We start from the raw sequence: 27477 nt of genomic DNA on the forward strand, positions 1-27477 counted from the left end.
GCCTCGGCGGGCATCCCCTGGCCCGCCCCCGCCCCGCTCTCTGCACCCTCTGTCCCCGCCCAGCTCCACAGTAGCCCCAGCCTCCTGCCGTGCACAGCGTCCCAGCCCTGTGCCAGGCTCAGGGAGGGGGCGAGGGGCAGCATCGGGGAGACAGGCGTTGTGGCCTCCAGCCCTGGTTCTACCGCCTAAGTCTCACACGGCCTTGGGCCCAGTTACTGCCCCTCCTGGGGACTCTGGTCTTGCAGCACAAAATGAAAGGATGGGACAGAGCTATAACAGAGGGATAACAGGCAGTGGAAAGCGCTAACCTTAAAGTGATATAATAATAACGCCTATGCCTCAGAGCAAATTCCAAAGGTCCCAGAAGCCCCCACGAAGTGACCTGGTCCTGGGGCATCTGTCCTGCTGCCTGAGGAACCACAGCCGGGACCAGCGGGAGACGCCAGAACTGCAGGTCACGGAGTCCGTCCTGGGCCTTGGTTTAATGCTGGGGATTCTGCCCGGACCGTGACCCGCCCCTCTCTCACCCCTTCGACGGCTCCCTCCCACCTACAGAGCCCAGACTCCTTAGCCAGACCCTCAAGGTGCCCGCTTCAGCCCCTGGCACCAGGTTCCAGCCTGTCGCCCTGCCCTGGACAGCGGGTCTTCCCACCTCTCTGCCTTACTCAAGGATGCGGTAGCCCTCCATCTCCCGTTCAAATCCTACTCACCACAAGTGCCAACTCCTCCCTCATCTTCCCAGACTGCCTCAGTTGGAAGTGCCTCTCCTGGCCCCGCTCTCCCGTAAGTCCTCTCTCGGGGCCCTCCTCCCAGTCTGCCCTGTCCCTGAGTTCGTCTGTGTGTATCTGTCTTCCTACTGGCCCGGGAGACCCGAGGGCCCTCCAGCACTGGCTCCGACCCCCATTACTCACCGCGTCAACATTGCCTTTAATGGCTTCAATCCGCCCCGCAAAGAACAGGAAGATGGCACCCTGCAACAACACGTATGTGGGTCCGTGTGGGTCCACAAGGCACACGTGGGCTGGGAGTATCTGCCAGGAGGTAGGGCTCACCTTAGGGTATCGCTTCAGGTAGGGTCTCAAGAGCTTCTCTGCCTCCGCGATGTTGACGTTCCCAGTGCCTGAAGGAGGTGGGGGGACAATAGGACACGTCACCATCCTCCCTGGTGATCCGCCTCCCAGCAACCTACCAGGGGCTTCTCAGGGTCTCCGTTTCCCCTCTGTGAAATGGGGATAACTCTTCTATCTCCAGGGTGATGTGAGGATTGAATTAGACATTACAGCCTACAGCATCCTCACACCCTCTCTGAGGTGGGCATGACCCACCCCCATTTCACAGATGAGAAAACTGGGGCTGGAACCCAGTCACAGTATGAGGAAGCAAGTGGTCAGCAGGCCAGGCCCCAGGACAGTTGACTCGGCTCTGCTGTTTCTGGTTTCAGTGCCCCATCCCCAGTCCTGGGGGCCCGAGCAGGGTCTGCAGCCCCTTGCCCTCTCAGCCCCTGCCCTTAGAGCCAACCAAAGCCCAGAGGCCCCAGCACTCGCCCCGAGCGCACTCCTACCGAGCACAAAGGTGAGGAAGGTGTGGTAGCACAGCAGCAGCATGACACAGAGCACGGCACGGAAGCTGTGCCCTGATGCCCCCTCCTCCAGCTGCAGCAGCCCGTAGTCCTGGAGGAAAGACAGGAACTGGCTGAGGCCAGCAAGGCCTGAGCTCCCCAGCGTCCTCCACGGGACCCAGGGAGGGGGGGAGGGGCCTGGGAGGTCACTGGACAGGTGTGAGGGCAATGCTGCCACAGAAGGGACCAGAGAGTGCTGGACTCAGAGTCTGGAGCCCTGGAGGCCGGGTCAGCTGCTCCCAGGCTGTGCAACCTCGAACAAGGGGCTGCCCCTCTCAGTGCCTCCAGCCATCTTCCTGAGGCCAGGGGACACCGCTGCCACAGCCAGGGCAAAGGCATGGGTGTCCCCTACCTCCTCAATAGCCCCTTCCCCATTCCCCCCTTTATTCACTTGCTCAGTCCCCATAGTGGGCACCAAAGCCCTGAGTAGCCCCAAGTCTGGCGGGGGAGTCGGAATGACAAGGAGGCAGATAATCCTAACCACAGGCTCAGTGCACAGACAGGGCTTTCGTAAGATTGCTCGGTTCTTGTATTAATTGTTATGATTATGTTCTGATCATGCCACATAATAGGGGTTTTCTGTGTAGTAATGTTTCCTTTAAATAAATTTAAGTAAAAAATATGAATCACATTTGAGAAAAATGATACATAAGTAATAATACAGAGGTGTGTGGACATGGCAAAAATCAGGAAGGGCTGGAAAGTCCAAGTTGGAGAAACATTGACCTGATGTAAAAAAAAAAAAAAAAAGCCCCTTGTTTTACAGAACAAAGAGGCCCAGAGGAGGGCAGGCCTTGCTCAGACTCACAGGGAGAAGGGGATGAGGCTGGACTGACCCAGGGCCCCTGACTTCCAGGTTACTGCTTCTTGTACCACATCAGGCCTCCTCCACCAGGGAGCCCTCCCTGATCTGCTACCTGGCACTCAGGTTCCTGCCCTCAGTAAAGCCTCTGGATGCTTGAGTCCTCTGGTTTCCACCTCAAGGCCCAGTGCACAGTAGGGCTTCCCTTGGGCAACTCCCAGACCAGAAAATGGTCCCAAGGGAAGGGACTTGCTCAAGGTCTTCTGAGGGGAGAAGGACCAGTTTCCCGACACCTGCCAGGCTCAGAGAATATGATCCCAGGCCCCTGAAGGACCCCAGGAGCTGCTCTTCACACCCACCCTTACCCGAGAGACTCTCTACCCTGGGAAGGGCCTGGCAGGGATCAATGGCCTCATTTGCAGGAGAGGAGACTGAGGTCCAGAGAGGTCTGAGCCTTGTCCAAGGCCACACACTGAGGGGGGCTAAGCCAGGACTGGCACTCAGGCCCCGCAGCCCCTCAGCCTCACCCTGTCCAGCTGAGCTTCCAGCCCTGGGGCTGAGCAGGTTGAGATCCCCAGAAGGAAGGTGGTTACCTTGTTTCCTGAAAACCCCACGAACTCTAGCAGCCGCAGGATCCTGGTAGGAAGCATGGACAGCGTCTGCAGGAAGAGGCAGGTGGACACGTGAAGGGGTGGGGGCTGACCCTCCCAATCTCCAAGCCTCCAGAGTCCTGGGGGTAATCCCAGAGGTGCAGGCCCTGTCTCGGGAATGCCCATGAGGAGGCCCTAGGTTTCTGAAAGCCAGCTTCCCCAGATAGAGGCACTACAGAGTGACAATTAGGAGCAGATTGCGTCTAAATCCTAGTCTCACCACTCCCGGCTCGGGCAGCTACATTTCCTCTCTCTGCCTCAGTTTCCTCATCTGTAAAATAGGAATAATAATAGCCCCCACCAGATGGATCAAATTAATATATGTGAAGCACATAATAGGGCCTGCACCTAGCAGTTAGCTATTGTTATTACACTGAATCCCTACTTTGTAACAGGGGCTCTGTCATTGCATTTGATCCTCAGAACAGTCCTGCAAAGAAGGGATCACTAACCCCTTTCAACAGACGGAGAAACAAGGCACAGATAAGTGACAGGATATGTCCGAGGCGCCACAGCTCATCAGAGGTGGAGCCAGTTCTCGAACCGCAGACAGTCCAGCTATAACCTGCTAAAGTATCTGATGCACTTGGCAGCTTGTATTTCCCAGCACTTGGGCTGGGATCACTGCTCCCATTTTACATAGGGGGAATCTGGAACCCAGAGAGGGGTAGGGACCCCCATCAGAACAGGCTTTGCCTAGAGGGGAGAGAGCCACCCCCTGCCACACTCACACTTTTGGGTAAGTCCCTGGCCACCCAGGGCCAGGAGTCTGAATCGTCAGAGAGCAGCTCCTCCTTCCAGGAGCAGGCACAATTCTTCTGAACCTCCCTGCCTCAGCTCACTGTTCCCTCTGCCTAGAATGCCCTTCCTGCCTGGAAAACGTCCTCCGCTTATGGATCCTTCCAGATCCAGCTCAAATATTATCCCCTCCATGAAACCTTCCCAGGCTCCCCCAGGAAGGAGTCCTGGCTCTCTGTTCCCTGTGGGTCGTCAGCTGTTTCCAGGCCTGTCTCCTTCCCTGCCACTGGTCAATGTTTAACCACCAGCCCTCCAGGGAGGAAAAGGCCCTGATATATTGTGTTTGTCAGTTTCTGGTGCTGTAAACGCTGCCACTATAGTGGATTTCAAGCTTTCAACTTGCCTTGGGAAGAAACGCACAGAAGGGACTCTGGAGCCACGGCCAGCCCCCATCTCCACCCCAGCTGTGAGCCCCCAGGCTGGCCACGTGTCTGCTTCATCACTGGGGTGCAGGATAGTAGCTCGGCAGAGACCATGGGTAGGGCAGGGATGTGCAGGGGAGATTAATCTTGAACCCAGACACTGTGGATGTGGGAAGGGCATGCCCACTCACCAGGTTGAAGGCTCCCACACCGAGCTTCACTCCTCCTTCAAAGTGCCTGTGGTTCTCTCCCTTGCAGTACTGTGAGGACTGCACGAGGCTGTCTAGCTCCCTGCAGAGGGATGCAAAGCCTGTTTCAGCCACATTTGGGGGGCTGGGTCCTCTTCCAGCTGGGCCCAAGTTGCCCCTATACTCCTAGGTGATCTCAGAACTCCCTGGCGGTGGATCTGTAACCATCTGGCAATCCGGAGAGCTGATATTCGAGGAATTTCTAGCCCCATCTCCCATCGTAATGACACACTGCTTGCTCTTGAATTTCAGCTATATCAGCCCTAGCACACCCGCCTTGTCCAACATCTAGGCATTTGCTTGTGCTCTGCATTCTGTCTAGAACAGTTTCTCAACCTCGGCACTCCTAGTATTTTAGGCTGGATAACCGGATAACTTCTCTGTTCAGGTGGGGGCGGGAGGCCGTCCTGTGCATCCTGGGATGTTCAGCAGCAGCCCTGGCCTCTACCCACTAGATGCCAGCAGCAACCTCCCCCAGTATGACAATCAAAATGTCTCCAGACATAGCCAAACGTCTCGTGGGAGGAAAAACCGCCCCCAGTTGGGAACCACTGGGTTAACTCCAACACCGCCTCCTTGAGGAAGTCTTCCTGGAGTCTCTTGGTTGGAATCCAACGCTCTTTCTTCTGGTCACCAATAGCTCAGAGTCCATATCCCAGTCTGTCTGGGGCAGGACAGGGGCTTTAAAGATGTACCTGCCTCCCTTCCAGGCCACGAGCATCTTGAGGGCATTCACTCAGCAAACACGGACTAAGGTTTCTCTGTGCCAAGCACCGGAGGACAGCAGGGAGCAAAGCCATCAAGCTGCTGTCCTCACAACTCTCCCGCTCTTAGAGACAGACCCCTATCGAGTCACTGCGAGGATGAAGAGGAACCCTGGAGCCTGGCCTAGTTTGGGGTTCTGGGAAGGTTTCCTCAAGGAGCTGACATCTGAGCTGAAAACTGAGTGATGAGGAGTTAGCCTGGCACAAAGTGTTCCTGGCAGAGAAGACAGTGTGTCCCAGGGCCCTGAGGTAGAAATCTGGCATGTTTGAAAACCTGAGGGAAGGCCCAAATGTCTGAGGCACGGTGGGACGGGAGCTATGGCTAGGAGGACAGGGGGACCTCCCAGGAATGCCTCGGAAGGACCCAGGACTTTATTCTAAGAGCAAGAGGGGGTCTCAGGAGTTGGCAGGGACTGACTGACCTGACAAGGTTTGTGCTTTGAAAACATCACTCTGGCAGCTGGTAGGGAGACTACAAGGGCCAGAACACAGTCTGGTTTCCCTGAACAATTCCAGCAGGACCCACAAAGCAGTGTGGTGTCCATATACTGCATGGTGTGCTATACGCCAGTAGTACCTGGAAATCAAACTCACCATCTCTCTGCAGGGAAATAGTCACATTAAGTGGGGAAAATAAAGATGATAGTCTCAAATCAATTCAAGTCAACTTTTAATGGAAAAGGAGTTTCAATGCCAAAATTGGGGCAGTGGGGAGGGTTAATTATTTTCAGAGCTTTTCTGATTTTGGAATTGTAGATAAGGATTGCGGGACCACATTGGGCAGAAGTGCTCTGGACTGAGTCTTCAGTCTTTGCTCCATAAACACGGCCTACGTGTGGTCCAGTGCTGAGATGGCATGGAAATAATCTGGCTCTCGAGGAGCTCCCAGTTTGGAGAGGTGGTGTGTATTATGTAAGCATCATCCCTGTGTACTGGAGGGTTCAAGGAAGGCTTTGAGCTTCCTTGGGGAAAGCGGCATTTGGACGGGGCCTTTACGGATGTGTAGGAGTCCTGCTGCTATTCTCAAAATGACTGCTCCTGTGTCTTTCTCCCACCCCCACCAGACCAAGCTGTTTGTACAGAACATGTGCCTTGTTTTCCCCTAGCTCAGGGTCAGGCACAGAGTCAGCTCTCAGGGGGACCAAATGAACGGATACACCCAGGGGAATAATATTCCAGAAAACTGAAGTCCTGAGGGTACAGAAATCTATCTGAGGTCACATAGCATTCTAGGTTTCCTGCCTCCAGCCAGTGCCCTCTACCTCCCACAAAGCAGCCTGAGGGACACAGGGCAGTAGAAGCTGTGGCCTCAGGCCCCCCAGGCCAGCCCCACTCACTTGTAGGTCTGGTAGCTGTTTCGAACTTTGATGCCACCCTTGATGAAGCTCACCATGTTCTCGTCCTGCAGCGGGGAGAGATGCTAAGAGCCGGGCCTGGGTAGGTAGCCACAGGCTTAAGAGGGATCATACAAAGCTCTGGATACTGCCTGGCCCTCCCTGGGCCCAGCTTTATGAGGGGCCCCACGCGGGTGGGGTCAGAGGCCTCCCCACTCTACCCCTGGTACTTGAGATAAGGGTCTTGCTTGCCAAACAAGACCTCCACAATGCCCAGGGCTCAACCACAACCTCCTGTAGCAGGCTCATATGTACATATACTATGTGCGTGGAGAGAGGCCTGGAGGAGATGCTCCCACCGGTTAACAGTGGCGGAACTGTGGAGAAGGAAGGGAGACATTCATTTTTTGATTGCTTGTGTTTTTTTACAACAAGCAGGTATTTATCACCTTTGTAATTTAAAGTGCCAGTACCTGGGGACTTCCCTGGCGGTCCAGTGATGTTGACTCCGTGCTTCCACTAGAGGGGGCACGGGTTCGAACCCTGGTTGGGGAACTAAGATCCCGCGTGCCACACAGTGCAGCCAAAAAAAAAAAAGCACCAATACCTACAGTCCACCTGACAGTTCCACTCCCAGGTATACACCCAAGAGAAATGGATGAACATCTTCAAGAATGCTCACAGAATCACTGTTCATAGCAGCCAAGAACCGGAAACAACCCAGATATCCTTCAGCAGGATAATGGATAAACAAACTGGTATATTCATAGAAGGCAGTATTACACTGCCATGTACGGTTGGGTGAAGAAAGCAAGTCCCACACAGCTTGAGGCCTTAAGAAGCTCAAAGGCAACTAAAACATAACAATATGCTGTTCAGACATGAATAGGAAGCCGAGAAAACCATTTTTAAAAAATGGGGTGGGGGGGCTTCCCTGGTGGCACAGTGGTTGAGAGTCTGCCTGCCGATGCAGGGGACATGGGTTCGTGCCCTGGTCCGGGAAGATCCCACATGCCGCGGAGCGGCTGGGCCCATGAGCCATGGCCGCTGAGCCTGCGCGTCCAGAGCCTGTGCTCTGCAATGGAAGAGGCCACAACAGTGAGAGGCCCGCGTACCGCAAAAAAAAAAAAGAAATAGGGCGGGTGATGATAAATACAAACTCTAGGTAGTGGTTTCCCCTGGGGGAAGGGAGGCAGAGGGCAAGGAGATGTGCCAGCAGGGTTCTGTTCTCCAGTTGGGTGGGGGGTTCGTGGGTGATTATTATGTGTAATAATAGAGTAAACAAACAACGGAAATAAAAGGCCAGTCATGGTGCAATTATTACAGTAATCCTAACGCAGAATTCAGATTAATCCAATTCTAATCATCTGAGGTCCAAAAAGACAGAAAAATCACTAACAAAATCACTAACTAAACAGTACCCCAACAATAAAATTTATATGTGCCTCTCCACCCCAGTATACCTATTTACATGACGATTATATTTTATAATTATAATCCAGGCTTTTTGGTAAAATCATGACGTGATGGTTCTCATAATTTCCACTGTGGTGAGGAGCATAGGCTCTGAGTTGGCCAGACCTGGTTCAAATCCCAGCTCTGCCATTTGCTAACCATGTGACCCTGGGAAAGCGGTTCCTCCCCCACTAATCCTCCCCATCATAGGCCTGGGAGGTGCTGATTAAATAATACATAGAAATGTAGGTAAAAACAAACATGCAGGGGCTTCCCTGGTGGCGCAGTGGTTGAGAGTCTGCCTGCTAATGCAGGGGACACAGGTTCGAGCCCTGGTATGGGAGGATCCCACATGCCGCGGAGCAACTAGGCCTGCGAGCCACAACTACTGAGCCTGCACGTCTGGAGCCTGTGCTCCGCAACAAGAGAGGCCGCGATAGTGAGAGGCCCGCGCACCGCGATGAAGAGTGGCCCCCGCTTGCCACAACTACAGAAAGCCCTCGCACAGAAACGAAGACCCAACACAGCAAAAATAAATAAATTAATAAACTCCTACCCCCGACATCTTAAAAAAAAAACAACAAACATGCAATGTGTACAAGGTATGTAAAAACAACATGCCTGTGATGTACATACAAAGCCTGGTATGTTGCAGGTTCTACAAGTCAAGTTCTTGAATGAATCATGTTTGATTCATTCAGACTAGTCTGCTGAATGAATCAAACGTAAAGCAGTGTCGCCCCCGTGACATGAAAACAGCAGGGAAGCAGCAGTCACGAGGTGGAAGCACATCCTGGTAGTGGGTGGGAACGCGTGTGCTCCATGTGGAGGGGTAGGGCCCATCACCTCTGCCACTGAGCCTGCCCAGGACCAGGAGTGTTGGGGTGACGGAGCCTCAGTCCTTGCCTCAACCCCAAGGGGGCTGGGCATGGCTGATCTAGACTCTTCATGCTAAGACGTGGTGATCCATCTTCTGAAACCCCCAGGCTGCTTGCACAAGAAGAGGGTTCCTACCTGCAGGAAGGTCAGGGCTGCTCTCTGCAGCAGGCACTCTGCGTAGCAGACCTCAGCGTGGATTTCCACTGCAGGGAGAAAACCAAAGCCCTGCGGCCTCCTGGGACTCTTGGCAGGAGGCTTGAGCCAAATCCTCCTCATCCCACTTCCCAAAAGGCAAAGGGAGCCTGAGTCAGCACCTGCCTGCCACCTCCCGAATCCCCCTCACCAGGTTCCCTGGTGGCAGGCACCATTGCCCTGAATTAGCTCACACCCCCGACCCCACCCCCGAAAACGTCAGCACAGGGCCCTGGGCCTTGTTCTCTTGTCCTCCGGGCGTCACTGTAGGTGCTGTGCACCAACACCCCTACAGTGCTGGGATGAATGGATAAACCCAGGGAAGCCGCAGGCTGCAGGAGTAAGGAAGGAGAACAAACACAGCCCGAGGAGTCAGGAAAGACTTCCAGAAGAAGACACCTGAGTTGGGCTATTTGAGTTGAACATGGGATGGAAGGATGAGGCAGGAAGAGCTTTCTCGGCAGAGGCCCAGGAAAGCCAAACAACTCAGGTGCCTGGGGGACAGCTGAGCCACAGAAGGTTGAAATGGGGTGGAGCAGGGAGAGATTTAGGGGACAGGGAAAGATGAGGGGCAGAAGTCTGGCTGTAAAGGGTCTTAAACACTGGTGGAGGCCTGCAGATTTGGTCCTGTGGGCAGCAGGGAGCCATGGAAGGTAGGAAGGAGAGAGTGGCACCATCATAAGCACTGTTTCACACTGGAACCTTCAAAGGGCTCTCGAGGTGGGGAGGGCCATTCGCCCCTGCCCTAAAGGGCCCCAAATTGCTTATGGTTGGCTGCTGCTGTCTCCAGGACTGCCACATGTGGTCATGGCACAAAGATGCCACATGGCTCTGGCGGCCCAGACCTTCTCTTCCACGGCCCCCAGCTGTTTCATCTCAGTGTGTCAGCCTCTAGGACCACATTCCCCGCAGGAGCACGTGAGATCACTAAGATAATTAAACCAGTAAACCTAACTGCACACACAGTCCTAAGCCCACACTGGCCTGAGGAGCAAAGTGCATGGACCTTGTGACAGCATTTTCTTACCCAATTTCCAGCAGGTAATACTGTCAGGTAAGTGAGTCTCACCTGCTCCCCCGCCCTCACCACCCCACCCCCACCCCCGCCACCTGAGACCAGTCCTCAAAAGGCCCCAGGTCTGACCCATCTGTGTCCCAGTGTCTAGGGCAGGGACCGGCCCCCTGGGTGACAACTGGGAGGACACCTGTCCCTTCCCACCCCTTCCTGGGCCTGGAACCGGGCTGCCTGGCATCAGCAGAGTTGAGAGGACATCCCAGATGCCACACCTTCCGTGAATTGGTCCATAGTGGGGCGGTGCAACAGGCTGTTGAAGGAATCTGTTACAGAGGACTTCCTCCGGTGCCTGAAGAGGAAAATGGGATCTCAGGTCATTCAGGGAGGGTGAGCAAGGGGCCCGTGTGCCTCCAACAGCATCTCCTGCCCCTCCCGTAGGACTCCACACACTAAACTCCTGGCAACTCCCCCCAGTCCAGGCCTTCTCACACCCTTGCCCCTGCTGTTGCCTCTGCATGGAGCCCCCTCCCCCGCCCGCTCTACCCTGGCCAGTTCCTAGTCACCCTACAGGACCCAGCTCTGGCATCACCTCCTCCAGGATGCCTTTCCTGCTCCTCCAGCTGGACCCCCACGACCCCATGAGCCTCCCTGCATCGGGCTGGGATGTTACTGTCTGTGCCTGTCTCCCCGATCAGGCAGTTCAGGCGTCAGAGGGGCCGGGGTCTGATGATTCCCTGGGTGGCTAGTGCCCAGCACAGGGCCTGGCCTAGGGCAGGCAGGGGTGTGTCCCACTGAGGGTCTATTCGTTCACGCGTACAGGCAGTTAACGTGTACTGAACACAAACTATGCACCAGGTCCCGTAACCGAAGTCTTCATTCAGTCCCCACAACCACCCTGTCATCACACCCATTTCACAGATGAGGAAAGTTCAGACCAGAAAGGGGCTTGCCCAAGGTCAGCGAGTTATTATGTGACACAGCCAGGATTTGTCTTCTCCCAAGCCAGCCTGGCCCCTGGAAGCCCTCCGTGACTGGCTCAGACAACACAGCTCCTGAGGCAGTGCTAACAGGGATGGGTTTTAGCACTTGGGGACCCCTTTTCTTAGCCAAAAGGAGTAGGACTAATAGTGGCATGTTAGGCACGGGGATAGGCCAAGGTGACAGAAGGATGGGCCTCACAACCCCTCATCCCTGTCCACACCCCCGGCCGCGACCTCTGACAGAGCGACTGGGCCTCCTTCAACATGTTGCCAGCAAGTAGGATGTCCTGGGGGTCAAAGGTCATCATGGCCTGCATCTCCAGGATGGTGGCATACGTCAGTGAGTGGTACATGCTCTCCTTGGTTCTGCCAGAGAGAAGGGACACGAGAGCATAAACTCCTAGAACTCCAAGGTAGCTGACCCTGTGTCATCACCCATCGTTCCCTCCCCCATCCCGCATGGGAGGAAACACAGGTCCAGAGAGGGGAAGGGTCTCGCCAAGGGCTGACCCTTCCATTGCTACTCAGGTGGCCTCGGATCCCAGCATCTCTTCTTCCTGCTGAGTGGCTCTACGTGACTCCAAATCTGAGCCTCGGTTTCTCACCCATTCCATATGGACGGCAGCAGCAAGGCTGCCGTGAGGACTCCGAAAGAGCTCCGCAGTGTGTTGGCCTGAGGTGGTACTCCCCTGCGCCAGGGCCTGCCTCTCACCTGCTGCCCCGCCTACCGCAGGTCCTGTCTGTGGGGTCTCTTCTCTCCTCAAGCCCCACCTCGGGCTTGCCCATCCTTGCTCCCTGGACCTCACTGACCTCGCCACCTCCTGCCTCTCCCCACCCCATCATCTGATCCTGTTGCTCTCTGGCTGAGCCCTCCCGTGACTTCCACATCCCGAGGCGCCACCATCACAGGCCCTGCCCACCTCTCCAGCCCAGCCCTCGTATCACTTCTGCTTCTGACCCACCATCTGGTCACATTCAAGACTATACCACACTGAACCACACACACTCTCCTCGAGAAAAGCCCACATCTTCCCTCCTGCAGGCCTTTGCTGTTCCCTCAGCCTGAAATGCCCATCCCCTACCCCCGCATCCCCTGACTCATCTGTCAAGGCCCTCAAATGCCTCAAAGGCCACTGGGAATCCAGGGCTCCCTCCCAAAGGGAGTATGTGTCTATAACTGAGGCACAGGTCACACTGAACTTATATCAGCCGAGGCTCAGCTCTCTCCCAGACTGTGGGCTCCTCAAGGACAGCACTTGTGTGAGATTTATCTCTGACTCAGCACCAACGTGACAGGGCTGAGCGAGCCGGTCTCAGGAAGCCTCCCCGTCCTGTCTCCCGGCTCCGCCACAGCCCCAGACCTTGCATCTAAAGGCTGTTGGGGGAAGAGGGGTGGCATTTAGTCTAACACACGCAGAGAGCAACAGGCAAGGAAGGATGGAACCAATGCCGGTCCTCCTCTGTACATGGGGAAGTCACAATGTATCTGGGCCTTGACTTATGCTTCTGCAAAATGGGGACAATAATGCTGGCCCACCCGAGTCCATGTGGGTCTGGCTGGGGATTACCCTTGCCTGGCACACGGTAGATGCTGCAGCGAATTTTTGCTCCCTTCCCTACACCCCCTTGTTAATTATTTTCCAAACTCCTCAGTGCCAGGCTTATGCTGGGAACTTCAGGGGAGAGAGAAGATGACTAAGGTTTATAGACCATCTATTCTATCGTAAGACTTCACCTGTTCCTCATTCATAAAGCACCTCTGTAAATTAAGTTGCTTTTTTACTTCTGGGTGATTCTCAGGTGATATTATCCTTGGAAGTCAAAGGTTCATGAAGGAGACCAGTCCTGGCAGCTGTTGGGACACCTCCCAGGTCTCTGCTAGAACTGCTTATCTGAGGGCAGTGGCTTGTGGAAAGGAGGCCACAGTCTGCAGGGGGGTTACAGAACTCAGGCTTCAGAGTCCCTCAGACACCGGTTGGAATCCTGGCCTCGCTAGTCACCAGCTGTGTGATCCTCGTGAGTCTTGTAGCCTCTCTGAGCCTCAGGCTTTTCCTCTGTAAAATGGATACAATAACCCTTCTCTCCCAGGACCTTGGGTGGCTTAAGTAGGGTGCCCAGGCCAGGGCCATAACACCGATGTTCAATGAATGTGAGTCTGAGTCCCTCTGTGTCCTGCCAGGGTCAAGGGTCATTGCCCTACATAAAAACTTTCTCCCTGAGGAAGGGTTTCCCGGGCAGCACACAGACCCACCTCCCAGATAATCCCCTTTCCCCAGGCCTCTCCAACTCTCATCCTCCTCGCCCCCAGGTCCCAGGCCCAGACTCAGCCACACCTGCCCAGCCCAGTAGGGGGGAGAGCCCCTCCTAGGCAGCTGGCAAGCGAAATGGAATTTCTAGTCTGAGGCCCAAGGCCCCGACAGGCACCTGCAGCTGGGAATCCTAGCCCCTCCTCAGCCCATGACGTGGAAGCCCCCAACTCTGGTCTGGACTGGGATTCAGGGCACAGAGGTATAACAACCCCCCAGACCTCAGGCACCCCAAATTTAGTCTGCACTCCACAAAGTCCTTGTTGTACATATGGTGACCAGACCCCTAGAAGCAACGATCCCCTCACCTCTGAGCTAGACCCACCTCTAGGACATGATGCCCAATGGGGTCTCACCTGCCAGGCCTAGACCAGCTGTCAAGATGGGGAGGGCACTGGAAGAGCCATCGGAAGAGCAGGGTGTTGGGACTGGGGACTCCTTGGCCACCTGAAGGTCTACTAAGCCCAGCGGCCTCCAGCCCTTCCCTCCTCTGCCAGTAGCCAGGCGCAGGCCCTTGTCAGCTACTCATCAGCCATCCTGTCCTCACCATCAGGACGACTGACTCTGACCCAAACCCCACTGCTGTTTCCTGGGGACACCCCTGCAGTCACAGCCTAAGGCCTTACTTCCCGAGGACCTCTCTGGGCGAGGATGCCCCCCTGCAGCCTGTCTCAGAGACAGACCCCCTGCCTCCAAGCCACTTTCCTTCACCCTCATGAAATCCCCCCACGCCTCTCAGACCCACCTCGCTGCCCTCCTCTCCAGCCCAACCACCTTCTGGGGGACTCATATCCCCAGTCCACCTTCCATCACCCTGCCCTCTCCCTTCTGGGACCATCTCCAGCTCTCCCCACCCCAGCCAGGCTGACTATCTGTCTTCCTCAAATACACTAGACCCTTGTTCACTGCCAGGCCTTGGCACCGGCTGTTCCTCTGCCTGGAAATGCCCTCTCCATCTGGCTGACTCCTTCTCGTCCAACCTCTCTCAACTTAAATGTCACTTCCTCCGGGAAGACTTCCGGGGCTGGCTGAACACAGGTGTGCGATCTGTGCAGTCACACGGGACTCCATGCTTGGTTTAATGCTCTGCTGTCACCGTCTTGAAACCCTTAATAATTTTTGAACAAAGAATTCCACATTTTCACGTTGCAGTGCACCCCGGAAGGTATGTGGCTGGTCCTAAAGCCATTATTACTTGTTTCACTTGGTGCCGTGAGGAACCCTGAGAAGGGCCCACGCCCCGCTCGGTACTGCAGCCCCAGCACCCGGCCCACCGCCGGCCACAAGAGGGCACTCCTGAGGTGCTGCCGAGTGAACGGGCCCCAGGCGCCCAACTGCCCCGTCCCATGGGTCACACCTTGACCTCCCCGTCAGCCCAGAGGCCAGCTCTGCTTCTGGAGTCCTGCACGATACCACCCACCCTCCCAGCCACAGACTCCCCACCTGCCGCCTGTGCGCTCTCTCCAGTCACTCCCACTGCGCCATCCCCCCACCTCCAGCCTGTCCTCTCTCCCTGACCCCCTAGCTGAGCTTCCTCATACCAGCCACTCTCTTGTCAAAACCCTCACTGCTGGCCTGCCAACTCCTGCTGCCCTGGTTAGGAGCCGCGCGACCGCCTAGTTTCTCCGCGGCGCTGCCACTGAGCGAGGCAGGAGGAAGCCGCCAGCCACACGGACGGGCACGCTCTAAGCGGGGGCCCCCAGCCTCGGCCCATCGTGCCACTCGTGAACTTCTGCCCAGTCCCTGCCACCTCCCCAGCCCAGCACCAGCCTGGCCCCTTCTTCTCAGCAGGGGACTTTGCTTCCTCCCCCGGAGGGATCCGGGACAGTGCAGGCGCACACCACCCTCCCTCGGCCCCACACACCTGTTCTACCTCCTTCCCTCCCTCCTGGAAGACGCGGCACGTGTGAGGCCTTCTGTGCCAGGGAAACTCCACCTGCTTGAGATCCAGGATGGCCCAGGAGGCAAAGTGTGGGTCGTGGAGCTGAATGGGGTTGGATGTGCCCTCTGGTCCTGCTGCTTATCAACCATGACCATTTTTTTCATCAAATGAGTAGTGTAGCTACCATGTTCCAGAGACAGTGCTCAGGGACACACACAGCGTGAAGTAAAATAAACCAGAAGCTACTCAAAGAAGTGAAAAAGGGAAAGCAAATGGTGTATATATGGTGACATATATACACCAATCTGTATAAAACAGATAATTAATAAGAACCTGCTGTAAAACAAACAACAAAGTAGTATAACATGCAGGTTCTGGTGTTAGTTTGGGGGAAAGAAAAAAGAAAGAAGTGAAAAAGGGAAAGCAGAAGCTGGGGTGGGGGGAAGGCTTGGAGAGCCCAGTTACTCCCCGAGGGCAAAGTGTGGGTGGCAGTGAAACGAGACACCACGCGTGCTATGGGGAGCCAGTGGATGACACTGACCCCCAGCATCCTTCACAGCTTCAGTGGCTGTGAATGGGGAGAGGAGACCATTTTTGAGCAAGAATTATTTTATCTAGACCAGTGGTTCTTAACAGAGATGGGGAGGTATTTTTACAGAATCTGCCCACCCCTCCCCTGACAGCTAGCAATTTCTGGAAACATTATTTGGTTGTCACAAGAAGGGACGGGGAGTGTGCTCATGACATCCACTGTTTGGGGAGGAAGCGCTTCAACTCAAAAGAAAGCAAAGACCCTTTTCCGGAATGGGGCAGGAGTCAAGAGAAAGAGAGGTTACAGTGTCTCACGTGTGAGATGAACGGTGGCCTCACAGGAAGCCTGTTCTCTCTGTGGTGCTTCCTTCAGGGCAGGCGTTGCCTCTCGGGGGCCTGAGTCGCAGGACCCCTAGTAGAGGGCCCTCCTGAGGTGAGGGAAGGTGAGGCAGCCCCTCAGCGAGGAGGGGGCCGAGGGCGGGAGGAGGGCGTTGAGGGGGCAGTGGCAGAGAGGAGCCACTTCGGGACGGGTAGTGACCAGGAGGGAAGGGGAGCCGGGGAGCCTCCCTAAAGCACTGGGAGGGGAGCCTGGATGTTCGGTGATGGGGCAAGATGGGGCCTGGCCTGCCTCAGGCAGCGGCCCCACTCCCGAGCAGACCCGGCCCTGCCGTACCTCAAGCCGGATCCCCCCAGAGGGTGGGGATGAGGTGTGAGGACTGCTCGCGGAGGGACTACCGTACGACGCAGGACCACCAAGCCCTGGAGCTGCCCCGCTCAGAAGCTGGGCCACTGACCCCAGACAGGAGATCAATGGGTCAGTCAGGTCTAGAGAAACTGAACAGGCCTGGCTTGAGGCTTGGGGAAAGCCATCCCCCTACCCCAGCACTTGCTTTCTTCCCTGGGGACCTGGGGGAACCAGTCGTGGCAGAGGACAACCTAGAGCTGCAAAGAGGGGATCGGGCAAGTAGGCAGCAGACCTGATTAGACCCCTGGCCCCTCACCCCTATCCCAGTCTCGGAACTCAGGCAGCCAGGGGCTCTCTGTCCAGACTGAGGAATGGAGGATTCTTCTCTGGAAAAGCTAACATCTGGGGCCCGCTCTCTGCCAGATCATCCAAAAGCTGATCCCACCAATTACAAGGCTTCTTGGTCCAGACCTTCCAGTTGGCCTTTGAGTGAATGTGCTCTTAAATACGACCAGACAGCCAGCCAGGGACCATCGGGCATTTCAGGGTAGCGCCCCCCGCCCTACCATGAGGAGAGTACTCCCCCCATTACACAGAAAAAGGAAACCTGGAGAAAGCCAAGATTATGCAGGGAAAGAATAAAATACTTTTAAAAGAGATAATATTCTGTGATAATAGTAATAACAACAATAAATACTTATTAGAGGGCTTGCTACATGCCAGGTCCTATCCTCAGGACACTCATATTTTTAAATATACATATAAAGAACACAGTGCACTCATAAACAAAGAATAAGATGTTTTAGGAAAAAAGGAACATTCAGAGAACACTGAAGAGTACTAGGGAATTAATCATATGATTACACACAAGAAAGAAAAGTCAGTGGATTTAATGATAAGGTTGAGGAACTCTCCCATAAATCAGAGGAAAAAAGATAAAGAAATGCGAGGGGGGGTGGTGTGCGGATAAATATCTTAGAAGAGGACTGATCCAGGAAGTCCAATACCTGCCTTAAACAAAGCCCAGGAAAGGGAAACAGAACGTGGAAGGATCATACGAGAGAATTTCCTAGAACTCAGTTTCCGAATAAAAAAATACCAAGAGGACTTCCCCGTTGACGCAGTGGTTGGGAATCCGCCTGCTAACCTGGGGACATGGGTTCGAGCCCTGGTCTGGGAAGATTCCACATGCCACGGAGTAACTAAGCCCGTGTGCCACAATACTGAGCCTGTGGTCTAGGGCCCACGAGCCACAACTACTGAGTCCGTGTGCTGCAACTACTGAAGCCCGCGCGCCTAGAGCCTGTGCTCGGCAACAAGTGAAGCCACTGCAATGAGAAGCCCGCACACCGTAATGAAGAGTAGCCCCCGCTCGCTGCAACTAGAGGAAGCCCGTGTGCAGCAACGAAGACCCAGCACAGCCAAAACAAACAAGAAAAAAAAATGCCAAGTAAAAAGACCTACATTCTGGCACATCATTGTGAAATTTCAGATTTGCAGGAATAAAAGAGAAGATCCTAAACATCTCTGGAGAAGGAAAAAAGACCCCATGCCATGTAAGAAGAATCAGGATTCTCCCGGCTACAGTACATGCCAGAAAACAGGGCAGAAAACAACGCCTTCAAAATTCTGACGGGGAAAGATCATATTCATGCAACTCTCTCTTTGGAAATTTCTAGAGGACATGCTCTAGTAAAATGAGGGAGGATACAGATATGAGAGAGAAAAAGCCAGGCCAAGCAAACAAGGGAGAAGCAAAGGGGATTCCAGGAGCCGGTTGGAAGGTGGCCAGTAAACAGGCCTGTCCTCCAGGGGAGAGGTTTCCAGGAAAAAGAGGGACTGAGGGCTTACCTGATATGTCTGAGTATTTACGGAAAACCTCATGACTTGATGGAGTAGTTATAAAGAGTTCAGGATAAACGTATAGCGAATCAGGCAAATGGAAAAAACAAGACAATTATTAACTCCAGAAAGAAAATGTAATCTTATAATGTAAGACTTGTCTCTGCAATGAGCATAATTACATAGTTATAATAATGAAAATATTGATTACTGATTTAGCCAGATATTGTGATATAATGATAGGAGGAGGGAAGGGAGGTGAGGCAGGGGTATAAGAAAGCTAAATTCTTGTCAACCATCAGGTGATGTGTAAAAGCAAAAAGTAACAAGAGTGAATTTTATGGTATGTGAATTATATCTCAACTTAATTTCAGTTTTTAAAAAATTGAAAAAAGTGGTAAGTAAAGAAAGAGCACTCTAAGCATATTATTTAGAAATAAGGCAGGGAATTCCCTGGTGGTGCAGTGGTTAAGAATCTGCCTGCCAATGCAGGGCACCCGGGTTCAATCCCTGGTCGGGGAAGATCCCACATACCACAGAGTAACTAAGCCCGTGTGCCACAACTACTGAGCCCACACGCCACAACTACTGAAGCCTGCGCACCCTAGAGCCCATGCGCCGCAACTACTGAAGACTGCACACTCTAGGGGCCGAGTGCCACAACCACTGAGCTTGCGTGCTGCAACTACTGAAGCCCACGTGCCTAGAGCCTGTGCTCCGCAACAAGAGAAGCCACCGCAATGAGAAGCCCGCACACCGCAACTAGAGAAATCCTGCGCGCAATGCAGCCAAAAAAAGAAATAAGGCAGTCAACACTAGAAGAAATGGCTAAACTACTGTCATCATTGCCCTAAAGCCTTGAGTAAAAGCAACTCAAGTCTTCAGTGCTTTGGAGGAAAATAACAAAAAGGGGCTGTTTTAGAGCTGGATTCAGTGGGAACAAGAAATCAAAGTGGAAGAAGCTGCAAGACCTGAGGGGAAGGAAGTCACAGTGACCTTGGGGAGGGCCTGGCTGTTCCTGGCTGTGGAATGGGGACCCTGAGCCATTTTTATGGGATTCTCAGGGGTCATAGTGACCCAGAAGGCTGAAGGCATTGAGTTACACAGGGTTCCTCTCACATAAAACCTCTGGTTCTCCATCTGGCATCCCCATCCCTACACTTACATGTGTGCGTGCACGTGCGTGTGCACGCGCACGTGCACACACACACACACACACACACACACACACACACCCTCCATCCCCAACCTGGGCTTAAGTCTCACCTGGGCTTGAGGTAGCTGAGTGCTTCTGAGAACTGGTTGGTGAGGAAGAGGTCCAGGGCGGTCATGCACTGGTCCAGGGACTCATGGAGGCTGCTCACAGGAGTCCTGATGGGAGAGACACAGGCATGACCTGGGAGCTCTCAACAGAGCCTCAGTTGAGGGGCTCGACTGTCCTGGCTGGAACAGAGCCGCCCAAGGCCCACTCGAACTCCCTGGTGGTCCTTGGATGCCTGTCATGAGCTCCTCCAGGCTGCCCACTCTGTACTAAGACACAGGACAATTTGGACTTACCTCTAAGTGTTCCTAAAGGTGGGAGGGGGAGCAGAGGGGGGTGGTGTCATCTGAGATCGTGGGGAGGGGCTGAGGATGGGATGTGGTGGGTTGGTGCAAGGAAACCTCAGGAATAAATTTATCTTACCTCTCACAAGGGTAAAAGGAGTCTTTGTGGCCCTTCTGACCCATTGGACTTTTCTGCCCCCACTGGGGGGCACAGCCTACCCACTAAATCCCACTTCAGCTCTTTTCTTCCTCCTCCTTCTCTAGGCCTTCTCCTGGCCTCCTCAGGCCTGCATTCTAGAACCCCACAGGCGCTGTCACAATGGGCCATAGTGGGCAGCCACCCTGTAAGAGCTGTCAGGGCCTTTTATGTTCAAGGGCCACCTTCCCAATGGCACCTCCAGTACACCTGACCTCCTTCCAGTCCTTACACTTCTTGATAGCTCTTATCACCCTCTGACATATATATATTTTTTACTTATTTTTGTGTTTATTGTCTGTCTCCCTCCACTAAAATATAAGCTTCCTGAGGGCAGGAATCTTTGTTTTGTTCACTGCTGTATCACCGGCACCTAGTATCTGGTACAAAATGGGCTTTTGATAAATATAGGTTAAGTCAGTGAATGAACGAATGGATGGATGGATGGAGAGTCTTGGGCTAGGAGGGCAAATCCCTGATCTTTCTGAGCCTCAGCTTCCCATCTGAAAGATGAGAGATGATCCCAAAAGTCCTGTCTGATGGTCTTATGAATGTCTCTTCTCAAGGGGTCGCTTTTCAGTAGAGAAGGCTCTAAAAAGTGTCTCGATGATCGTACTGAAAGGAGATCCTTTTCCCCCAAAGTTAATAAAGTTCTTTCTCCACCAGGTAAACTTCTACACCTATCTTAAGGCCCAGCTCTAATATCTCCTCCTCTGCGATGCATCAACAGAACTTCCCAGGCAAAATGAAACATGCTTTGGTCAGAACTGAACTCCTGTTTGTTCTCCCAAATCTGTTCTCCAGATTTGCCATCTCAATAAATAGTACCCCTCGACCAAGTTTCTCAAGTCAGAAATAGTCATCCTTGACACATCCTCCCCCTGGTCTCCGTCATCTACTCCATCAATAAGCCCTATCAGTTCTACCTCCTGAACATCTCTTAATCCACTTCCTTCTACACCCAGTGCCCCCCAGTCCAGGCCACTACCATCTGTACCCACGTCTGATGGAAGACCCCTCCTCTACTCCTGTCCATTCCTAACTCTTCTCTCTCTCTGTTATCCCATTTTATTGTTTTTCATGCTTCTTCTCTCTCTTCTTTGCCATCTCGTTCACTCTCTTTGTTAGATTCTAAGTAATTTCTTTAGATCTTTCATTTCGCTAATTCTCTTTAAGTGGGTCTCATCCGCTACTTATCCTCTACTGAGTTTTTAATTTCAGTGATTTTATTTTTCATCTCAGAAATTCCACTTGGTTCTTTTTCAAATCTGCTTGGTCATTTTGGGCAGTATTTTGTTCCCTGCGTATTGTTGCAAGTCTATCTTTGATTTCTTTATACATTTTAAACACAATCAGTTATAATCAATATCTTAACGCTCTAGGATCTTAGACTCTTAATTCTGCTATTTCTTGCTTCTGGTATCTATTGCTCACAGCGACTTGTTTCTTTGTGTGTTTTGTAATTTTACCATGAGCTCCTATTTGATCCCAAAGGGATCTTGAAATGAGAATCCATTCCTTCAGAGAGGATTTTCATTTACTTCAGCCAGGTTCCCTGGGGTGCTACCACCCCCCCAAGACCATTTATGTTACTTTTTTTAGTTTAGCATACCCAGGACCACAGAGGTAGTGTATATTCAAACCTGAAATTTGTGTGAGGGCAGACCAACATGTATAATTGTCTAGGGAGCCTCTTTGTCCCCACAAGAACTGTCACCTCCCTTTGTGGTGGGTGGGTGTTTTTTTGCCCCTATTTGCTGAGGACGCCCTTTGAAGGTGGCAGATTCACGTGAGGTGGTGGGGAGGCTAAGTTCCAACTCTTCACACTGTCGTTGGGTAGCCCCAAGTCCTTATTTCCCATTCCTTAAGTGTCATTAAAACTCAAGAGTCTAGGTTTCTGGAATTTGTAAATACCCTCAGGTTGCTGTGGCTTCATCTTATTTACCAGCCTGATTTCAGCTCTCTCTTAATTCTTGGCCTGAGAGGATTTGTTACTTCTGTGGGCACTCAGGAATGTATTTTAAAGGATGTATGTTGTAACTCATCCAGCCTCTAGGTAGTTTTTTTAAGGGATAATGTAGGAAGCATTATTCCCTTTACTCTGTCCCTCTCATAATAGCCAAAATTATCTTTTTAAAACCGAAATCCGACCATGTCACTTCTGGATTTGAAATCCTTCAGTGTCCTACTCTTAGGATAAAGATCAAGTTCCTTTCCAGGGCCAAAAAGGCCCCACTGGAAGCAGCCTCTGCCCACCTCTTCATGAGGCAGGGACAGAGTCTTCCTTGGCACCCAGGGCTTAGCCTAGTGAGTGGTGCTCTTTCCACTGTCTCTGTTGCATGAATCAATGAAAAGGCAGTGAGTACCTACTGTCCCAGGCATTTAACTGGCGTGCTCTCCGTGAGCCCTCACAAAGCCTTGTGGAGTGAGGTTATTATCTCCACTGCAGATGAGGAGACTGAGGCACAGAAGAGAGGTGACTTGCCCAAGGTCACACACCTAAGCGTGGGTTCTGACCCGTTTCTGCCTGAGCCAGTGCCCACCAGCTCAGCCCCAGGAAGTCAAGTCCATTGTCCTGGCTTCTGCCCATCTCTAAACAATTCCAGAGTTGAGAGCCTACCTCCCACTTCTGCGCACACCCCGCTCCCACCCCCACCTCCAACCCCATCAAAAAAGAGGTTCTGCCTCCTTGGTCTATCTGGAGAGAAAGATGCACAGACAGATGGACAGACAGCACAGAGGCGCATAGTCCCTCCCCTGGCAGCCCCAGCACCACTTCCCCTTAACTGTCATGAGGTGGGTCTGCGGTGACCTCTCCAGACGGGCAGCTGCTTTGGGGCAGCCCTGGAGCTGATTTCTTCCCTGCCACAAACATCCACCCATCTCTGGCTCTGGGCCAGGCCTGGGGCTGGACTCTGGGGAAAGAAACTGGACCCAGACGTGGGCCTGCCTTTGAGGGCTACAGTGACAGCTAGAGCCATCAGGGCCGTGGTCATGGGAGTCACTGGGGGCTGGGGAGGCCCGGAAGTGAGGGGGGTGCCGTCAAGGAAGCTTTCTGGATAAAATGGCCCTGAATTGAGGACAAGATGGAGAAGGAAGTCCCAGAAGAGGAAAAGAGTATGAGCAAAGGGCTGGAGGCATGATACCATAGTGAGGAGGGGGCACAGGCCATCATGGGGCAGGTGGAGAAGACAGAGGCTCTGGAAGGCCTGTAAGTGGACGGGTGGGATGGGGGCATCCCAGCTGGCTGGGGAGCTCAGGTCACGCTAGGGACATTGGCCCCATTTGACCTAATAATAGCATGAACAAACACCTATCACCACTACGAGAATATCACTTCAAGTTATCTAAATTGATGACTGCATTATCTCACTCAGTCCTCCCACCAGCCCCAAGAGCCAGATGTTCTTATCTGCATTTGATAGATAAGTGAAGACAGTGAAGACAGGAACCTGATGTCCTCCTCCCAGGAACCTGGGAGAAGACAGAAATACTTTCTGCAAAAGCAACCTGCCAAACCATTCCCCTCCCCTGGCTGTGACTGAGGTCCCCACTTCTCTGCAGGCTGTCCCCACGTCTTTAAGGCCTTTCTGCTCCAAGCCACCCTGCCGGGGCCCAGGCCAAAATATTCCTGGGCTCCCAAGTGGTGATGGTGGCCTCTTTGCTGTGCCGGGTGGAAACTCTGGTATGGGGAGGATGCTGAGCAGGGTGGAGCGTGGAGCATGGCTGGTGACGACTAACACCAGGAACTTTAGCGTAGTGGGGGAGGGGGCTTGAAGCCAAAGTGAGAAGAGGGCCACCCCACTCCCCTTTCCTCCCACCTCCCCACGGTGGTCTGCCTGTAAACCACTACCTCAGTGTCTGATGGGCAGAGCTGGGGGACCCTCTTCTCCGCTGGAGACAGGAAGCCCTCCTACCCGGATCCCAGTCAGGGTGAGATGGGTGGGGCAGTGGAGGCAGGGGGAGGCAGTCACTCAGAGAGCAGACTGGAATCAGAGCTGGCTTTTACTTCCTTCCAGCATTCAGGGGGAACTTCTGGCTCAGGGGGTAAGGCAACCTGTCCATGGGGATCTGTCACATCCACAGTAACCTTTCTAAATTGCAAATACCATTGTGACTCTGCTCCCAGAGTCCCGCTTAGCTGTGCATAAAGTGAGTACCACGTGGCAGGGAGTGATGTGGTGTGGCCTAGGTAGCGTGGAGTTTTGAAAGCAGACAACCCTGGACTCAAGCTGCAGCTCAGCAATCACTTGCTGGAGAAATGTGGGAAGGTTCTTTAACCTCTATGAGCCTCAGTTTCCTCATCAATGAAATGGGAATGACCTACCTCCCAGGGTTGCTGGGAAGAATGACGGAGACAGTGGAAAGCACAATAGGAAGTATTCGGGAAACATTAGCAAATTTTTTCCCCTAAGATTATGTATTTCCATCATTTCTTTTACCGAGCAGCACCACTTTTATAATAAAACTAAGTAACTTTAAAAGATTGAGCGCACATATCCTGTAAAATCCCAGCAATTCCACTCCTACCTGGCAACGTGGAAGAACACTCACATATGTGCAAAGGACAATCATTCAAGAATATTCAATGTTTGAATAACAAGACACTGGGAACCACCTCAGTGTTCACCAAGAAGGCTGGATAAATAAATAAATGATGGTCTCTACATCAGGTGGCATATCATACTTCAAGGCAAGTGGGGACCAGGGCTTCAAGGATCAAGAGAGCTAAAACTCAGTAACCTGAAGCTGAGTGAGAAAAAGCAAGCTGCAGAATGATTTGTGCTATATGACTCCATTTACAGAAAAAATGTAAAGAGCTACGTATTTTTTAGGCTTATACATACTCAGCAAAAGAATAAAAACAGACAGAGAAATGATAAAACCAAAATTCAGGATGGTGACTATCTCTGTAGAGGTAAGGGTGGGCTGGTCCACAGGGATGCTTTATTTCTTACAAAGAATATGAAATAAACAGGGCACAATGTTAACATCTGAAAAAGCTTGCTGGCAAGGGCATGGAGTTCATTTTATTATTTGTGATATTCTTCTGAAGGCTGAAAATATTTCATAATTTTTAAAGTGGAGGAGATTTAAATGTTGGTCTTTTCACCACTGAGCCTCACACATGGGGCTGGGCCCAGAGCAGGCCTGGGGGTGTTTGTTGACTGACTGACTGAGTGTCTATGGTGAAGGTGGAACTGCTTTGCTCCTGCTCTGCTCAGACCCCACCAGAATGGCACTGAACAGGGCCAGGGACAGATGGACCTGGAGGGCACGCAGGCGGGTGGGTATGGTTTAGTGTGAGGATGACCTGCCAGTGCTAGAAGGGCAGGCTCATTGCCCTGGAGGCCCAAGGAGGGGCCAGAAGAGCCCTGGGTTGTAGAGAGGACTCAGTCAGGGATGTGAGTGTGCAAGGAAGAAGGATGAATGAGGGGTCTAGTCTGGGAGTTCAGGATTCTTTAATAGGTGCCCTGCTCCATGCCTGCCTTCTCTCCTGGAAACCATTTTTCTGGGCCCAATGGGGTGGTGCTCAGGACTGGGCAGAAGGGATTTAACCAGCTTCCAGATTTACAAAGACCAGCCCAGAGAAGGAAGGGAGCAGGCAGCCCAGCCTCCCTGTATTTTCCAAAGGAGGGACCAGAAGTCTAGGGAGGATAAAGGACTTGGTCGATGTCATACAAAACACTGCCTGACTCACCAGGCAACCCTCCCCCAGGCCAGGGTGTCCACCGGCCACCCAACTTCCAAGCCCTCAGCCTGGGACACACACAGGCCCTGTGGAGGCCTCCAGCTGACAGCTGGCACCAGCCGAGTCACCTCCCTGTTCACGTGTTAGCCCTGAGGCCCTAGGCAAATATTGTCCCTGGTGGTGAGGCTCCAGGCAGAATGGCAGCCCTCCCAGCTCACCTGTGCAGGATCTCCACCCAGCAACCTCCTAGCAGTGCCGGCTCCCAGCAGCAGGGCTCCCAGCCCCTATCCACGGGGGTCCAGGAATGGCAGAGTTGCTCCAGGTATCCCAGCAGCTGGCAGCTGTCACTGCTACAGGGGCGGTGTAGGGGTCCTACAGGGTTCCTCAACGGGGTGGGGTGGGGATGAGCAGAAGTGCCACGTTGAAAGTGACAACACCCACCTTTACTACCCCTGTTCCTGTTGTGCCCGGTGGGCCGGGCCAGTTCCTATCTTAGTCTTTTAACTCCTCCGAATATCCCCGAACATGAAGTACTGTCTGGCATCGCTGGGTTCAAATCCCAGGCCCACTTCTCACCTCCTGGGAGACCTAAGACAAGTCATTTAAGAGCTACTGCTCAGTTTTCTCACCTGTAACGGAAGTGACAATAAGAGCCCACCCACAGGTGTGGAGATTGTAAACGCCACGAGCGGAGGAAGGAGGCTCTGACCCGGCTGTGGCCACAGCTTCCTAACGAAGTTGGGACCCAGCGGGGAGTGACCGACCGACCCAGGGTGCCCAGGGCCTCCATCGTCCCCGCGCAGCCCCCTCCCCGCTCTCCGAAGGTGGCGGCGACAGCACCCGGAGGCCGGGAGGGGCGGGGGTCGCAGTGCCGCCCCGCAGAGGCTGGAAGCCGCAGTGCGGGCCTCGCAGGAGGCCAGGCCCGGCGCCGCCCCCCGCCCCGCCCCGCCCCGCCCGCGCCCTCCGGGGCCGCTCCGCAGCGCACTTACCCTGCCGGCACGGCGCCCGGGGAGCCGGCCGTGGTCATCGCCGAGGGGGGCGGACAGCGTGCCCCCGCGGACGCCAGCCGCGGCCCAGGTGCTGCCGCCGGAACCCCGAGCGGGCGCTGTGCCGCCGAGCCGCGGACGCGCCGGCCGGGGAGGGGAGCGCCGGGGGCGGGGAAGGCGGCGGGGCAGGGCCGAGCCTCGGTCTGCCCACCTGCGCAGTGGGGCCAGGCCGCCGCCCGCCCGAGGCCGACCGCAGACGCGGGCCCAGCAGCGGGCGGGGGCTGCTTGGGGCCTGCCCGCCAGCGGAAGGCGCCCCCGCCCCACCTCCGCTTTGACGGGTAAGACCCCTAGGCGCCCAAGGTCTGCCCAACCCATGCCCCTGAAAGCGGGGGCTCGCTCCTTCCTAAGGAGCCCCACCAGTGTGGTCCCGGGAAGTTCTCCTAGGCCTGAGGTCCACCTCCCTGCCACTCTCACCGCCCCCGACCCAAGCCCTTCATCATCCTACTGCATCGGTCGGGGGCATTCATGCAAAGAAAGACGTGGCCTCTAGAGTCAGGCTTGGATTTTAATCCCACCCACTTGTCCACAGCTTGACTGTGTTTGCAGGAGACCAGAAGGCAGAAAATAACGCGGTTTAGCACTCGCTGCTAGCCAGCAGTTCACAGTCGCCTCCTCAAATAGTCCCCATAGCTGCCATTTTACAGATGGGGAAACT

The 27477-nt window shown here is 53.8% G+C and overlaps 1 protein-coding gene across 2 annotated transcripts in view; it reads right to left on the reverse strand.

Moving 5' to 3' along the window:
* The window catches only part of TTC39A (tetratricopeptide repeat domain 39A), a 42391-nt gene extending 15507 nt beyond the window's left edge, over positions 1-26884 (reverse strand). For both annotated transcript variants that reach the window (XM_032634445.1, XM_032634435.1), the window contains exons 1-11: positions 26766-26884; positions 19610-19714; positions 11332-11463; positions 10390-10466; positions 9046-9113; positions 6580-6644; positions 4422-4521; positions 3014-3079; positions 1562-1670; positions 1053-1120; positions 912-971 (exon numbers count right to left, since the gene is read on the reverse strand). In XM_032634445.1, the coding sequence (XP_032490336.1) occupies positions 912-971; positions 1053-1120; positions 1562-1670; positions 3014-3079; positions 4422-4521; positions 6580-6644; positions 9046-9113; positions 10390-10466; positions 11332-11463; positions 19610-19714; positions 26766-26803 (888 nt within the window). In that variant the 5' untranslated portion in view covers positions 26804-26884. The remainder of the gene's footprint in view (positions 1-911; positions 972-1052; positions 1121-1561; positions 1671-3013; positions 3080-4421; positions 4522-6579; positions 6645-9045; positions 9114-10389; positions 10467-11331; positions 11464-19609; positions 19715-26765) is intronic.
* Between the last annotated feature and the right edge of the window lie 593 nt (positions 26885-27477).

This window comes from Phocoena sinus, chromosome 1, assembly GCF_008692025.1.
Source record: "Phocoena sinus isolate mPhoSin1 chromosome 1, mPhoSin1.pri, whole genome shotgun sequence".
Taxonomy (NCBI): Eukaryota; Metazoa; Chordata; class Mammalia; order Artiodactyla; family Phocoenidae; genus Phocoena; species Phocoena sinus.